The sequence below is a fragment of the Arachis stenosperma genome, chromosome 3 (genome assembly GCF_014773155.1).
Source record: "Arachis stenosperma cultivar V10309 chromosome 3, arast.V10309.gnm1.PFL2, whole genome shotgun sequence".
In the NCBI taxonomy this organism is placed as follows: Eukaryota; Viridiplantae; Streptophyta; class Magnoliopsida; order Fabales; family Fabaceae; genus Arachis; species Arachis stenosperma.
In genome coordinates, this window is record NC_080379.1 from 26,611,129 (window position 1) to 26,627,212 (window position 16,084).

The 16,084-nt window shown below is 32.2% G+C and overlaps 2 protein-coding genes across 2 annotated transcripts; one reads left to right on the plus strand and one right to left on the minus strand.

Moving 5' to 3' along the window:
- Positions 1-3,855: 3,855 nt before the first annotated feature.
- On the plus strand, positions 3,856-8,510 carry LOC130968702 (basic leucine zipper 61-like). The gene is made up of 4 exons (XM_057894111.1): positions 3,856-4,665; positions 4,879-4,969; positions 5,076-5,202; positions 7,905-8,510. The coding sequence occupies exons 1-4, from the start codon at positions 3,962-3,964 to the stop codon at positions 8,081-8,083; spliced, it is 1,101 nt and encodes a 366-aa protein (XP_057750094.1). The 5' UTR covers positions 3,856-3,961; the 3' UTR covers positions 8,084-8,510.
- A 4,440-nt stretch (positions 8,511-12,950) lies between these two features.
- LOC130968700 (uncharacterized) lies at positions 12,951-15,724 on the minus strand. The gene has a single exon (XM_057894110.1). It carries the CDS (start codon positions 15,539-15,541, stop codon positions 13,115-13,117), a length of 2,427 nt encoding a protein of 808 aa, XP_057750093.1. The 5' UTR covers positions 15,542-15,724; the 3' UTR covers positions 12,951-13,114.
- Positions 15,725-16,084: the final 360 nt, after the last annotated feature.

Here is a 16,084-nt window from a genome sequence, read left to right on the forward strand (position 1 = left end):
AAAGAATTATAAAATGCAAGTGCACGTGAATGTCTAGGTCAACTTTTAATTTATTTTACTTTTATTTCTTTTTTTTGAGTATTTTATTCTTCTTTTCTTCAAGCATTTTACTTTCTTTTGATTTTGAATTTTATCTATTTTAAACTTCATTAATTTTTTTGTGTTTCATTTATTATTGTCGTTTACATTATTTGACTCAATTTTTATGTACGAGTAATCATTCGACACATACATTAAGTAAATTTTGAGTTGAGTTCATTCTCTTAAAAATAATATATACTCTTCGAATTGAAATCTTGATACAAATTTGATTCGACATTCTATTAAAATTATCAAAAATAAAGTGAAACAGTATATATATATATATATATATATATATATATATATATATATATATATATATATATATATATATATATATAGGTGCGTTCTATGGTACCTATTGTGGTATCATGACTATGGTGACTACAAGAAGTTGGCCAATAGAGTGTAGACACCTAGTTTGAGTATGACTTTGAGTTACTATGTATTAAACATGGTAAAAAGATTAATAGTTAAGGTAAATATTCTAAACAAGAATTAGGGAAAATAAATTTAAAATGCTAAAAAGTTAGGGAAAAAATAGATGTTAGCACGCACATCATCCATGGATCCAGAGTTATTACATGAGTTAGGGTTTCATAGGTTTGGGAACACCGATCATTATAGCAATTATTGGCTATTCACATCGCGTTGTCTGTGATCCACCCGGAGAAGAGGAAAAGTGGGAAATCGGCGTTGACTCATAGCTAAAATTTTTTAAATTCTAAATTAACGGAAATATATTTAAATTTATGTATGTAGCTGCAATTTTTGAAAAAAAAATCTACAAAATTTAAAAAATAGTGCCAAAAAGAATCAACAAATTTTTAAAAAAATAGTGTTAAAATTTAAAAAATAACAATCTAAGTAAAACAATTTAAAATTTAAAAAATAACAACCTAAGTACACTCAATCTAAGATTTAAAAAATAATAACTTAAATAAAATAATTTAAAATTTAAAAAATAATAACCTAAATAAAATAATTTAAAATTTAGAAAATAACAACTTAAATATAACAATCCAAATAAATAATTTAAAATTTGAAAATAACAACCTAAGTAAATAATAATTTATAATTTATAAATATAAATCTAAAAATTTCTAGTGACGACACCTAAGAAATAAACTCTCAGACTCAACGTATGAGCGCCACGTCAGCATATGAGCTCCCCTATTTGTATAACAACCTAAGTAAATAATAATTTATAATTTAAAAATATAAATCTAAAAATTTCTAGTGACGACACCTAAGCAAATAAACTCTCAGACTCGACGTATGAGTGCCACGTCAGTATATGAGCTCTCCATTTGTATTACTATAAAGATAAAATTCTTTCTAAGAATTTACAATTATCAAAACAGATTTTAAAATTATTTAAAAATTTCAAACCAGTCATTTCGATTACAAGAATCAAGTTGAAAGGAGATTGTATTGTGTCACAAAAGAGTAAATATTATAGATTGTTTTGTGTGTTTGGAAATTTAAGAGATTTAAATGTTCAATATTAAAAATTTAAAATATGTTTTTGAAAAAATATTAAAAAATATATTACATAATTAAAATTTACAACTTTAAAATATAAAAATTTTCATATAATTTCGAATTAATATTACAAAATTTAAATTAAACATCCATAATTTGTAAAATATGTCACTGTTTATGAATACTAACATAAATAATAGTTTTATAAAAAAACAAAAATCAGAAACCAGTAAAGAGAAAAAACAGTTTCGGGCAAAGAAGGGGTCATAGAGGGTGTTTTTCTCTGTTCTTTCTTTTTTATTTTTCCTCTCTTGCTTGTAAATTGGATTTTTATTTTTTAGTCATGTATTATACATTGGTTATCTACTAGTTTAGTTAAAAAAAAATCGAAAACAACCCAAGTTTTGTTGGCCTAGCATACAACCCACATCATAAGGTTTAATTTTTGGTGCTCAAATTTTTATTTTACCCTCACAGTAACACTTGATAAGTTACGCCATGTTTATCATTTATTACTAATTAAACAAGTTTCCTTTCATAAACTTCTGGCCAGCTGTCACACATCTATTGGTGAGTCAACAACTAGCCACCACTAGGCACCATTACTTGTGCCACCATAGACCTGGCCATATATATATATATATATATATATATATATATATATATATATATATAGATATATAAAACCTTTTAAGCACATGACCTTTGTTCTTCTCTCAGTTCACAAAACCATATGATTCACATCTTAACTAATCATTAACCCGCTCAAGTGTGGTTGGCATCCTTGTTTTTTAGAAGAAAAAAGGTTTCAGTGTAGACATCAATTCTTTAAAATTTTCATATAGATCGTCGACAGCATTCATTAAAATCAGTTACCTGATTTTGTTTCTATCTTAAATCTAATTTATCCCTACTATTCTTCTTTCCACTCGACGACATAATTATCAAACACAATTTGACCAATCGATCAAACCCATAACCCAAAAACACGATCATTTCTGAAAGATCAATAAAATAAATTGAAGTGCTAAATTATTAGTTGAGTGTATTACTTTATATTATTATTATTCAAACTTTGATATTTTTCATAATTTTATGCTATTTTTTTTTAAATTAAGAGTGAGATTGAAATTCAAAACTTTTAAATAAGGATAAAAAATTTATATCTCTTTCGAATTATAGTTCGTTGGTATAGTTTTATGTTACTTGAGCATAAACAAATCATACCATTAACCAGTAATCAATGACTTAATCGTTTCAATTATTGCTAGTTCAGCTTAATAACTATCCTTTACGAACATACTTATCTACATTTGGTTATTATGAAATATCTCTACTGCTTTCTCTCACACACACATTATCTTCCTCTCTGTTACTTGCATAACTCCCAACATTTTACCGTGCGTCAAAGTTTAATTTGGACCATAGACTAATCAAATTAGTTAAATAACAATTCTTCCGAGTAGGGTAACGAATTAACTGAATATTTCAAAATAATTATAACGTTGAAAAAAAATAGAATATCGCGTTGAAATTGGTTAAAATTTAGACTATGGTCTATGGTCTATAATTAAAATAAAAATGAGGAAATGGTGTAAAGTTAGAAAAAAAAATAATAATGGGACTATTATTATAAGGGTGATGGCACTAAAGAGACGGTCACAATGGCACGTGGTGGATGATTCCCACTATATAGTAAATACCTATTTATTTATTTTTTTATTAATTAAATAATTTATATATAGTTATTTTATTTATTTATTAAAGCATTAACCACTGGCGACTTTCCAGTAATGCCGTTGAGTTGAGGAGACCCAAACCCTTTCTCCTCAAACAGCTGTTCATAGCTGTCCCAATCTTAATCTCTCTCTCTCTCTCCCATGTGACCCCACTGCACAAACACATAGATGCAGATACCCCCAGAGATTTATTGGGATTTTAAAAAAGAAAAGAAAATTAAATAATTAATTACAGATGATGATTATTCTATGCATATCCAAAAGAAAAAAAAAAGAAAAAGAAGTTGATGATGGTGGTTATATGTGATTTAGTTATTTTGTTATTGTTGTTGTTGCAATCTTCTTTCTCTTCCCAACCTTTGATTCTTCTTTCTCCCTCTAACATTCCCCTCCTATTGGTTTCTCAGTAATAAATATAAACATTTCTTTATATATATATAAAGGCTTTCTTAGAAGCTCCTTTCTTCACTTCTCTCTCTCCTTTTTTCCTTCCATCTTTAGTTTCTCAAGTGCATATCATCACACAAAAATATTTGCAACTAAATAGATATATAGAATTGGAAAGTTTTTGCAGCTAAACAAGTTTGTTTATTATTATTATTATCAAGATTCAAGAGTGAAATCCTTTTATCTTCCAAATCCATTTCATTGGCGAAATGGCACAATTGCCGCCAAAGATTCCAAACATGGCAAGTAATAATTGGCCTGAGTTTTCATCAAATCAAAATCATCATCACCAAAAGATGCCTTCTCTCACAAGCATTTCAACAAACACAAACCGCCACCAAAACCAACAACAGCAGCAAAACCCTTCCTGGGTTGACGAGTTTCTGGACTTCTCGTCGGCAAGGCGCGGGGCCCACCGACGGTCCATGAGCGACTCCATTTTCGTGGAATCGCCCAGGCACATTAACCACAGCAGCAGCAACGGCGACGGCGGCGAAGACGAGTTTGAGAGGTTTGATGATTATCAATTCATGAACATGTTCGGTGATGAGGTAGTTTCCGGCGGTGATAACAATACTAACAACTCCATGAATATGATGACGATGATGACGATGCCGCCGCCGCCGCCGCCGGCTACAATGTCGACGTCATCGAATCCTTCTAGTTCTTCCGATCATGATAGCATCAACGATAATGAGAGAGAGACAAACAACAAAGAGATCAATAAGGATGATGATCATCATCATGATCAGCAACAAGTGAAGGTGGAATCCGATGAAGATGAAAACCAATGCAATAATAAAGCTCAGGATAATGATGATGATAGCAGTAAGAATAACAATAATAACTCCAATGCAAATGCTGCTACTACAAATTCCAGTGAAAAAATTACAGACCCCAAGAGGGTAAAAAGGTAAATATCACAATTCTATTCTTTCATCGCTTTAATTAAATAAAGCTGCAAATGGATAATGCGTTATTAGTTAGTGTTTAATATGGATTATTAATTATTGTTCATAATATATATAGTGTACCTTGTTAGAAACTAATTAAGTACATTATTATTATTAATTTAACTTCATCTGATTCTAATCTTGATTTAATTATTTTTTTTATATACGAACAGGATTTTGGCTAATAGACAATCAGCACAAAGATCAAGAGTGAGGAAGCTGCAATACATATCAGAGCTTGAGCGCAGTGTAACTTCATTACAGGTACGTCAAAATTTAATTCCATCATCATTGTAATTCTTTTGGTACATATCATCATAGATTAATTTGTTACAATAATAATTATATTGGTGTTTAATTATGAATGAAGGCGGAAGTTTCAGTATTATCACCGCGGGTGGCATTTTTGGATCACCAACGTTTGCTTCTAAATGTTGATAACAGTGCTCTCAAGCAAAGAATCGCAGCTTTGGCACAGGACAAGATCTTCAAAGATGGTAATTGCTTTACGTATTCTCTTTTAGTTTACCTTCATAGTATCCTCCAAGATGCTATACTACTATTGTTTATTCATTTCTCTACGTAATTAATGCTTAAACTATTGACTAATTGGCACTTAGGAGCTAAGGTTGGGGGATAAGAATAATTAATTGCTCTTAGTTATTATTTTCTATTGTTGAGGGTTACTTTTGCTTCTTCCAAAAGTGGAAAAGCTAGGGACCAGTTTTATAGAGGTAATTTTAGTTGTACATATCTAATTTTATTGGACCACCATGTGTGAAGTATACAGAATTCGAATATCGTCTCTGTATCAATAATTAGAGATGCATGTGCATGTGCATGTACATTTCTCTCCGTCGGATTATAGTGTGCATTAGCTTCAGGACAACAATTAGATAAATATAAAACACGAGTTAAGCATGTAAATAAGAGAATCTTGCAATCTTGTTTAATTTAAACAGTCTAAGACCATGATAAACTAGAAATAAATGGAATAAAAACTGAGGTTGGTTAACTAATAAGTAGTGGGGAAGGGAGAATTAGAGAAATGTTTGCTAAATAGAGAAATTTTAGGGGCAATATATTTTGGGAGCCATTTAGATAAAGACGTTTAAAATGTCTTTTTTTAAAGATGTTTTTCAGTAAATAAAATTTAACATATATAATTGATTAAATTATGTTATTTTTGTCAAAATTAAGCTAAATAAATTGATTTAACAAAAAAAATGGTGAATAAAATCTTGAACTGGTATAAATTAATATTATTTTTTTTATAAAAAATGATTACAATATTTTTATTATAGAAAATGGTTAAAATACTCTTATTATATATATATATATATATATATATATATATATATATATTTAATTTTAAAAATTTTAAATCCTAATCCTATAATAAAAAAATAAATGACTAAAATTTAGGATTCTCAAAATTAATATATATAATAGAAATATTTTAGTCATTTTTTATAATAGGGTATTGTAGTAATTTTCTATAAAAATAATATTAATTTAGACCAGTTCAAAATTTGACTCACTATTTTTTTGTCAAATCAATTTGTCTAGCCTAATTTTGACAAAAATAATACAATTTAATCAATTATATGTGTTAAATTTTAATTATTAAAAAACATCTTTATAAAAATACGTTTTTAGCGTCTTTATCAAAATCACTCCATATATTTTTCTTTAATTTTGTCTTTCTTTTAATATATATTCAGGTTCCTTTGTAGCTTGGTTTGAGCGAAATCAATATTCTTTATTTTTGGATAATATTCGCATAGTTATTCTGCACGAGAAATTAATCCTTCTTGTTAAGAGGGATTAATTCGTTTAAAAAGTTTTAGAATAATAAAAATTTATTAACAACTAAAATATTTTATAAAAAAAATTTTAAAGGTTACTTTAAAAATTTATTTAATAAAAAAGAGTTTAAAAAAGTAGATAAAGATATATACCACAACTAGAGTTAATAAAGAGTATTAGGTTTAGTTTGGGTAACCAATTTAATTAAATTTTTTTTAATATAATAACTTAAATAATAAATAATTCTGTTAAAAGTAATTTATAAATAAGTTATTTTGTATTTGGATTTTTAATTCTAAAAGTGTTTATTTTATAAAAATGTAATAAAAAGTAAAAGTATTATGAGAGAAGTCATTTTTTTTAACTTTTCTATAAACTTTTAAATAGTTTCTTAAAAAATTACAATTTAATTTTAAAAATTATACTATACATTAATACTACTATTTTTCATAAATTAAAAATAAAAAAAATTACTTCTAAAATTTCCAAACCAACCTTAGTCATCTTCCGGAACTAACGATAGTAATGAGAACAGAAGTTGCTTACTGTTGCAGACATTTTCTTGTTGAAATTATTCATAATTCAACAAAAATATTATTTATACATTAAAATTAATTATTATATATTTATGTATAAATATATATTATTTAATTTATTTTTAATATATATTTATAATAATATATAATTAATTTTAATAATTTAATAGAATATATATTTAACATGATTGATAAATTAAATATTATTTAGTGACTTTATAAGGGATAAACATGTTAATTATGAAACCAAATTAAACAGTTGCATTACTTTTAGTTAAAAGTGATTTGCATGCCACATTGCCACTCATATTTTAAATCAGTGTGCCATATCACGTGCCCTTGTCTCCATAGGTAGTATGACTTGTGCACAAGAAAATTAAGAAGAAAGAAGAGAGTAATAATTGTAGATATTTTAAAAATATACATTGTAGAGTCACCAAAAAAAAAAAATGTAGAGTATGCATTTAAGATCAGACCAATGTTATATTCTTAGTAAATATTATATTTTTTTTGTTAATATTTAATCAGTAATAATTTACACATATATTTATAAAAATTTTATATTTAAAAAATATATAATTTATACTTATATTTATTAAAATTATATATATAAATTAATATAATTTATATTTACTCATATTTTTTAAAATTTGTATACATAAATTAATAAAATTTATTTATTAAAAATAATTTAATATTTATAATGATCAAATAATTATTAAAAATATTAAAAATTGTTGATTTCAAAGAAATTTTTTTTAAGAATATGCATGAGAATATATATTTTTTCTTCTTAGCAAAGCTTGAAATTAATTAATTATATAATCTCATTAATTTATTACATAAAAATGTAGCTCACCAAGAAGCACTGAAAAGGGAGATAGAGAGACTAAGGCAAGTGTATCACCAACTAAACGTGAAGAAGAATATGGAAATTGCTTCAGCCACAGTGTCACCTTCAATATCTCCATCTTCGACAAGACCACGTTGTGATACTCAGAATAATGAAAAGGAACAGCTTATCAATGTTTGAATAAAAAAATAATAATAAAAAGGTGGGAAAAAAAAACCCTACCCAATACAAGACTCTCACCTTATTATTAGTACTACATTGATCAAGGGTAGCTAGGTATAGCTAGTGTACAGTGTGAGTGATTCTTTGTTTCTTTCTTTCTTTTATTTTATTCAAAGAGGAAGGAATAATAGTACCAAAAAAGAAAGAAAAAATGAGGTGAAATTATTGAAATTTAAAGGGGGAAAAAAAGAGGAAAAAAAATTGTGACTTATTGTGATGTAATTGAATTGAATGGTGTCACGTACTGTTGGGTAGTGAGGGTGGTGAGAATTTTTATTAGGGTAACTGAATTGATGGGAAAGAAAGTAAGAAAAATGAGAGAATTGAGAAGGGGGTCACATTATATATCATATAACATAATTATGATGATTTATGATTTGGGAGGTATTTAAACGAAGATGTCAAAAATATTTTGTATAATAGTATGATTAATTTATTTTGTCATATATTTTCATAATATATCAAAATTTAATCTTATAATTTATCATCTAAGAGTTAAAATTTTTTATATAAATACAATTATAAAAATTTTTTTAGAGTATCACAATTTATGAGTGGTGAGGCCATGTTGGTGATGGCGGTGGTAAGCTTTTGCTATCAAAGCTGAGGAGTCACGTGATGTGTTTTACTTTTTAAAGAGAGGAAAATAAAAAATAAAAAATGGGACCACTCAAAGATGCATGATTGGAATGCAGGGAAACACATGTGCACTAGTGGCATCAAACAGAGAGAAAGAAGGTGGGAGGTATATGTCGGAGATTCTTTCAGTTTATTTTTTACTTGTTTTTAAATGTATTTGTTATTGTCTTTGATTTTTTTTTTTGGGTAATTTAATTATTTTTGGTGTTTTTCAATTCCAAGTTGGAAAACAAAGAGTAGTGGTGGTGGGTTTGTGTTGGGATGGATGAAAGGAGGGTATGTCAGTGAAGTGTTGTTGGCTCCTCTTTGAGTTTTGTTTGTACTTTACATTATTATAATTACTGTTTTTCATGGTTATGTAATTATCTTAATTTGACACATTGATTGGAAAGATTTAAAAGAAAAAATGGAAGTGTAAATATTCAGTTGAATCAATTATTGTTGTTGTACATGGTGAAGTTTTTAACCGAGGTTCCAAAATGCCTATTTACAATGTTTCAAGTTAACATATTCTCTATAACCAAATAGAATGGTTATTTCTATATAACTTTATTTTTATATAATTTCTGAAAGTTGTTAATGTAGAAAATAAAAAACTAATAAAATACATATTATTGTCATAATTTTATTTAAAATGGCTCAGCAAATAAGAGAAACATTAATTTTTTTTTTTGAACTGGAAAAGGTTTGTAAATTCCAAAAAAAAAATTTAAATTTCCTGCTGAAGTTAGTTTGGGATTTAGTTACAGATAAAAAATCTTTGTATGTGTGAATCATATACAAGTGTTGGAATAAAAATCTCATTTTTACCGTCAAATGTTTGGCAAAGAATTTGTCAAAATTGGAAGAAATTAGATCAAAACCCGATTTAGAGGATTGGAGATTGTCACTGGACTTTTTTTTGAAAAGATCATTGGATGATTGGATCCCTTACGTAAACAATCTATTAAATTTTGTGGACACTGAATCTAATAGTAGTGGATGTCTCTACTACCATTGGAGTTGGAATCTCATAGCTCCTAGAATGGATTGATTAACAATCTGAAGGAAACTTCTACGAGGTTCTGTCGCCCATATTCTTTGCTATAGCCTGTTGCAACATTTGATATCAGCATTGAGAAATTGAACTACAATCTGAGAATTCGTGCCTCCATCGAAACTTGAGTTTGGCCAAAGAATATAATATGAGTTCTCGATGGAAATGTTTGAGTAAGAGTAAAGTTGAAGTGGCTGAATTATCTATTACTCATATTTTTTGGCGTCCTCCACCGGATCATTGGATAAAGATCAACACAGATGGATCTATTAATAGCTTGGGAACGACGGCTTGCAGTGGCATCCTCCGAGATCACCATGGTAGTTTTCTCGCAGCCTTTAGTGTGAATTTGGATAATTTCTCAATCACTTTGACTACTTTATTGTTTCTCAATGAGGATATATCAACATATAAGTAGAAACAAATTCTATAATAGCTTTAGAGTTTTTCCAACTCTCATGCAGCTTTTCCTCTTGTAGCAGCGATCCAGACTTTGCTAACTAAGTTGTCGGTTAATCATGTGTTTAAGTAAAGAAATGGATGTGCAAACAGATCGGTTAAACTTGGATGCATCCCAATTCTTTACTTAATTGTTTATGATTCACTTCTTAGAGTGATTTCTCTTCAATTTTCTGCTAATATTAGGGCAATATCTTTTCCTAGAATAATTTCTTTTAGTTTATTTTCTAAAAATAAAAATAAAAAGAAAAAGTTATTTATTGAGTACTTGGAATTTGAACATCATATTTGGACTCCGGTAATTTTGTTACCCAAAAATAAATATTTTTATTGAAACAAATATTCAACATTAGATGTACCAAGTTGGCACTGAAACATATTAGATGCGACCTTATAATTTAGCTACTTCTTCCCCTAACTGAATTTAGCCTTCTCCAAAATGATTATTAGTAGAGTGGACAACGATGCATCTCCTCCATATCAATCTAAATTTTGAATTTTAAGGGGTTTTTTTTATCTTTTTTCTGGTAAAGACCCCTGAACATGTTCTTTGTGACTTCACCAACACCCAACAGGCCAACACGTCCATTCTTTTCTTTGCCATAACCACCCACATACACCACCACCTCAGCAATACGGCAATACCCAGTGCAGCCATACCACTTTCTTTATCATCTTTAGCACAACCCTCTCCATTCTGATCGCCACCACGTCGCTACCACAACGGCGTCATCATTATGATTCTAAGCCAAGACCCTCTCTATTCTGTTCTTTAAAGCCACAACCCCCTTCCTCTCTTTGTCAAAATGTTGCTTTCCGTTTTGCCCAAACTATGAATTGAATGTCTTCCTATAATTTTTCTAACCTATATTATTGCAAATTAAATGTTTCCTAAAGCTAATCCTAATTTTTTATCCAAGCTATGATTTGAGTTTTCCAAATAGAAAATCAAATTGATTCCAACAAGATTTTTAAGCACTCTAATGTCAACCATGATATCTGCTAGTTCAACCCGTGGCACGAGCTCATTAACCAAACTTCCATGCCTCCAAGGCTACAATGTTAATCTAATTAAATTTCCTCCTCTTGTTTACAAGCAAGGGACAAAGCGCCAGAAGTTGGTGAAAACTGAAAAGAGAGAAGGATAGAACAACTGCTAAAAGCAAGTCCAACTTCCACCCAAATGAAAGGAAAGAGGAAAAATTGAGGTGCGGTAAAGGTCATTAGTATCCATTCACAAATACTTGTCGCCTTTGGAACATATTTATACACAGTACTCCAAATATTTTAGCAGCATGACAAAATTTTGGACACGGTACTAGTTTCTTGTGGTTCAAGGTTTTACAATGTATTTTAACTTTACAGACACTAATAAATTTTATAAACCAATACAAGTGATTACGTCACAATTTTATCCATAATTGCCTTGGTTGTCAACAAACCCCTCCCAAAATAATGAAGCGTCATACGTGGTCACGTGCCAAACTTTACGAATCACTGATATGACATCAGGAGTTCAGGACGGCTTGTTCCGGGTCAACACTTACTCTTTGGCCATGCCAAGCCGAAAGTCAGCACATGGGTTCACATAACGTGAAAATTCATTCTTACATGCATCAAACAGAGGTTCAAAGTGTATTGAAAGCAATATCCCCATGTCACTCTGCTTGTAGCCCTCAAGTCACATCTCACATGACTCATCAATCATATTGTATGCGAGAGAAAACCTCACGAATTCAAATAATTCATTTTGGACCTCTAAAGTAAACAAGCATGTAAAATGATAAAATGATCAAATGATAAACTCCTCAGGAATCAGTCTCCAAAGTGAAGAGGAAAAAATATATATAAAATGATCAAATGATAAACTCCTCAAATGATAAAGCAATTCATGTAATTAAGAACTTAGCTCGGCTTGGAATTTCTTCCTATGGTTTAAAAACAAAACTGTCAAAAACAGATTGGGACCCTGCCGAAAAAAGGTGCAGTCCTGGAGAAATATTCCATTGACTGCGGAAAACCTATTAGCAGACTGTGTTTAGGGCTTGGCTTTTCTGAAATGTTGTTACACATGAATATTCAGTTATTCACACAGATGTGTACATTGGACAGTGATATTACTAAGTGTTCTATTTTCAATGCTAACTCCCCTAAATTTAGCTGGGGTTATAAAGCATCAGATCAGAATTTCTTTCGGTATTCAAGAAACGACGTAGATAATACCGTCAAACAAAGAAAAGATCTTCCAAAGAATGAAAAGTATCTTCAGCAATTTCTGCATAGATGCATAATGCAAAACTGGATGACATTATTTTGACAGGCAGTATGTTTTTTACTTATAAATAGGAAGCAGTAGTTTACTACTCAAAAACAATTACTATGATCCACAAAGCATGCAGCCTGAAATCGGACTAGAGGAATGTTGGGTGCAGCCATGGAGACCATAAAACAACATCGTGCAGCTACGTGGGATTTGGGTTAAAGCCTAGGCATTAAAATTGGCTAACTAATCATGCAAAAGATCAAAGAAAATCTCTTTTTACCTAGTCAGTGCTGTTTTAGCACAACATTTCTTCCTAAAGATAATACTTTCCATCTCAAACTTCAGAACTTCTAACCTATACACAAAATGTGCAAAAAGTACAAAGGTTGAATACTAAAACTAATCAAGAACAGCTAAGATAGGCAAAGTAGAGAAAATAACCTTGATTTCACACATTTCTAGCGTAACAATTATCTTAGGTGATGGATTCAGTTTCAAAATAGAGCTCTGTACATTATAAACATAAACAATCTGCAGCATTGAACTAGTAGTTAACAGAATTTAGGCCACGTGCTAATGGAAAACTTAAATCTTACAAAGCATCCTGTTCTTCAACATTTTGATCTTCAACATTTTGTTCTTCAACAGTTGGAGTACGTTCAGGAGGAGCTGCCACATTACATTTGGCTTTCACTTCCTTCAAATGCTTAACCTGCTCCTCAATAGCCTGCAACCTGTTAGCCAGGGATTCAACACTACCAGCATAATCTCCCAGTTTATCAAACCAAGTGCTTTCAATCTCCCTCAATTTCCTTTCAAAATCTCTCGAAAGCTCCCTCAACTTAATCCTTTCTTCTTCTTCCTTTCTCAGGCGCTCCTTTTCCAGTTCCATGACACTCAAAACAAGGCCACCAGACCCAGGAACATCCTTGTAAAGTGGTTCTTCAGCTTGCGGACAACGTGTTCTATAATCAGCAAAAGCCTTCTGTGTTTCCTTCAAGGCCTTTCTATAGCCCTCCACAAGGCCTGTCATCATAAACAGTTCCTTCTCAAGACGATACATTTCTACCTGTCTCTTATGACTCTCATCCATCTTTGCTTTATGATATTGCTCAATCATTTCATCTCGCTTCTGTAGTTCATTAAGCAAGAGTTGCTGATTTGTCAAAGACTCATCACATGCTTGTTCTTTTGCTGCATACATCATTCTAGCCTTCCCCATCCAATGTTCTATATGTTCCATGCAGGTTTCAAAGTCAGCAGGCTTAGAATTCCACGGGCTATCACCTCTTAGCCTCTTGTTACTGCCATTTAGTGCATGGTGAGAGTTATGATTATCCAGGTCAAGCTCCCTTTTGTGACCATTTCCGAAAAGTGATGATCCAGATATCATATGAGGATCATCTCTGGGAGACAGAAAATCTCCCACAGGGTTGTCACGAAGATCAATCCCAGAAGTAAAAGGCATCTGCACTGCAGACATTGCCTGAACAAGACCCCCAGGCCCAGAAGGCATCCCCTCCATAGGAATACACTTGGGTGAGAGACTGAACCCACCATCATGCTCGTCATCCTCTGCATCTTCCTCTTCCTCCTCCTGTTCTTGCCCTTCTTCTCCTTCAACACCTTTCGCTTCACCACATTCGTCCCCCTTTACATCACTAGTCTGACATGGCCGCAAGAAGGGCTCCTCCACATTGTTCTTCTGATCCATAAGCCAGAGCCCAGAGTCTTCCACCTTGGGCTGATCAAAATCCATAATTTGTACCCCTCCAACCACATCCTTCCCTACATCAACCCTCTCAGCATTATCTTGACCAAGACTCAACTCAATGTTGTGCTCCTCCAACTCACCATCCCTGCCACCCTCATCAACTCCACTCATCTTCACATCACCACTCTCATCCACTACGTCTTCCACAGTGGTTGTGGCTGTGGCTGCATCAGTGACTTTTTCTGTGACTGTGGCTGTGGCAGCTGCCTCCTCATCTTCCTCATCTTTAACCTCAGCCTCTTCCCCATCATCCTTCCCTCCAACCTCCTCTCCCTCCTCTTCCTCCTCCTCCTCCTGTGCTGCCTCCGGCTCCTCCAGCAGCTCCTGGTGCTGCGCCTTAATCAGCTGCTGCATATGTGAAGCATAGTAACAATCCGTCAGCTGTGGAGCCTTCAATTCCTTATCCATCATGGACCAAATCAAACCTGCCCAATCAACCTTCTCCAACTTCCCTGTCTTAATCAAATTCAGTTGCCCCATAACATCAGATGTCATGATAAACATCTCATCATGCAACATCATCCAATTCGACACCAATTCCTCAATAAACCCAATCGATTCTGCCAAGTCCACCGTCTCCCCTCCCTCCTCCTTACCCTCCGTAACCGAAGAACCAGCATTCTTCTTGGGTAACTTCAGGGCCCGGCCCAAATCGGCACGACTCAGCTTGATCCTAATCCCATTGACATAGCTACACCGTGACGCGGGGACGTAGCTGGCAATGAGCTGGGCAAGAAGATCGCTGCGGACAACGGGGTCGTACTCGAGGTGCACGAACTCCCAGAGCCCAAGGCGCTGGAGGAGGCTCTGGTGGCTCGAAAAGTCGAGGGCTTTCGGGGGCACAAAAGGAATTGGCTTTAGGGTTTCGACAAGAACCTGAAGCTTCTCGCGACATTTCTTCTCCTGCGCGGTTCGCTTCGCGTCCGATTTCTTCCTCTTCGGAGTGCCTCGCCGGCCGGAGCCAGATAATGCTGCGGCGGCGGCAGTAACGGTCACTGCCGCATGAGCATCGGGTTCCGGGTCGTCGGGTTTCTGGACCGGATCTTGCATTACAGTGTCCCCGTGTTCAGATGGCTCTGTAGGGTTGGGATCGGGTAGGGTTTGGGATTGGGATTGGGGATCTTGATCGGCGAGGGTTAGGGTTTTGGGGGATTGGGAACTTGTGGGTGGAGTTTCTTCTTGTTGGGTTTTGGTGTCAGGGTTTTGGGGGCTTTCGTCGGGAATGTGAGGATTAGAATCGGTCATGGCGCTGTATTGACTATTGAGTAAGTGAGAGAGTGAGGAAGAGGTTTTCTACTTTTCTTAACGGGGTTGGGATATTTTTGGAGTGAAGCGTCTCAACTTTATTTTCAGGTTTCGAAATTCAAAGCCTGGCTTCTTTCGTCTCGGAAAGGAGGAAGGAGAGCCTGAAATGTCGCTTTTGTCCTCCGCAATTAAGCCATCTGATAGCCGTTTGTTCCTTCAAAATCGAGACTTTATGTCCATACGTGGCTTTTGAAAGACTAGTAGTGTGTTTGGTTTGACATTTATAATTTAAAAGGTATGTTCAATTTTTTTAGAGTAATTATTTAAAGGTGAAAACTTAAACACAATTAATTTTATGTGAAGTTGATAGTTAAAAATTGTTAAATAATTAAATTAATTTAATTAAATTTTTATTTAATAATTCTCAGTTATTAATTTTATGTAAAGTTAACTATACCTAAGTTTTCACCTTATTTAAATTAATTATTAAGATTTTAAGAATTAAATATTTTAAGCTATGTTTGGTTTGTATTTTTATTTTTA

Excerpts from the sequence above, each read along its gene's own strand:
- LOC130968700 (XM_057894110.1), bottom strand. The coding sequence starts at position 15,541 with ATGACCGATTCTAATCCTCACATTCCCGACGAAAGCCCCCAAAACCCT.
- LOC130968702 (XM_057894111.1), top strand. The coding sequence starts at position 3,962 with ATGGCACAATTGCCGCCAAAGATTCCAAACATGGCAAGTAATAATTGG. Across the intron at positions 4,970-5,075 it reads GCAGTGTAACTTCATTACAG|GCGGAAGTTTCAGTATTATC; the intron begins GTACGTCAAAAT and ends TTATGAATGAAG. Across the intron at positions 5,203-7,904 it reads GGACAAGATCTTCAAAGATG|CTCACCAAGAAGCACTGAAA; the intron begins GTAATTGCTTTA and ends ATAAAAATGTAG.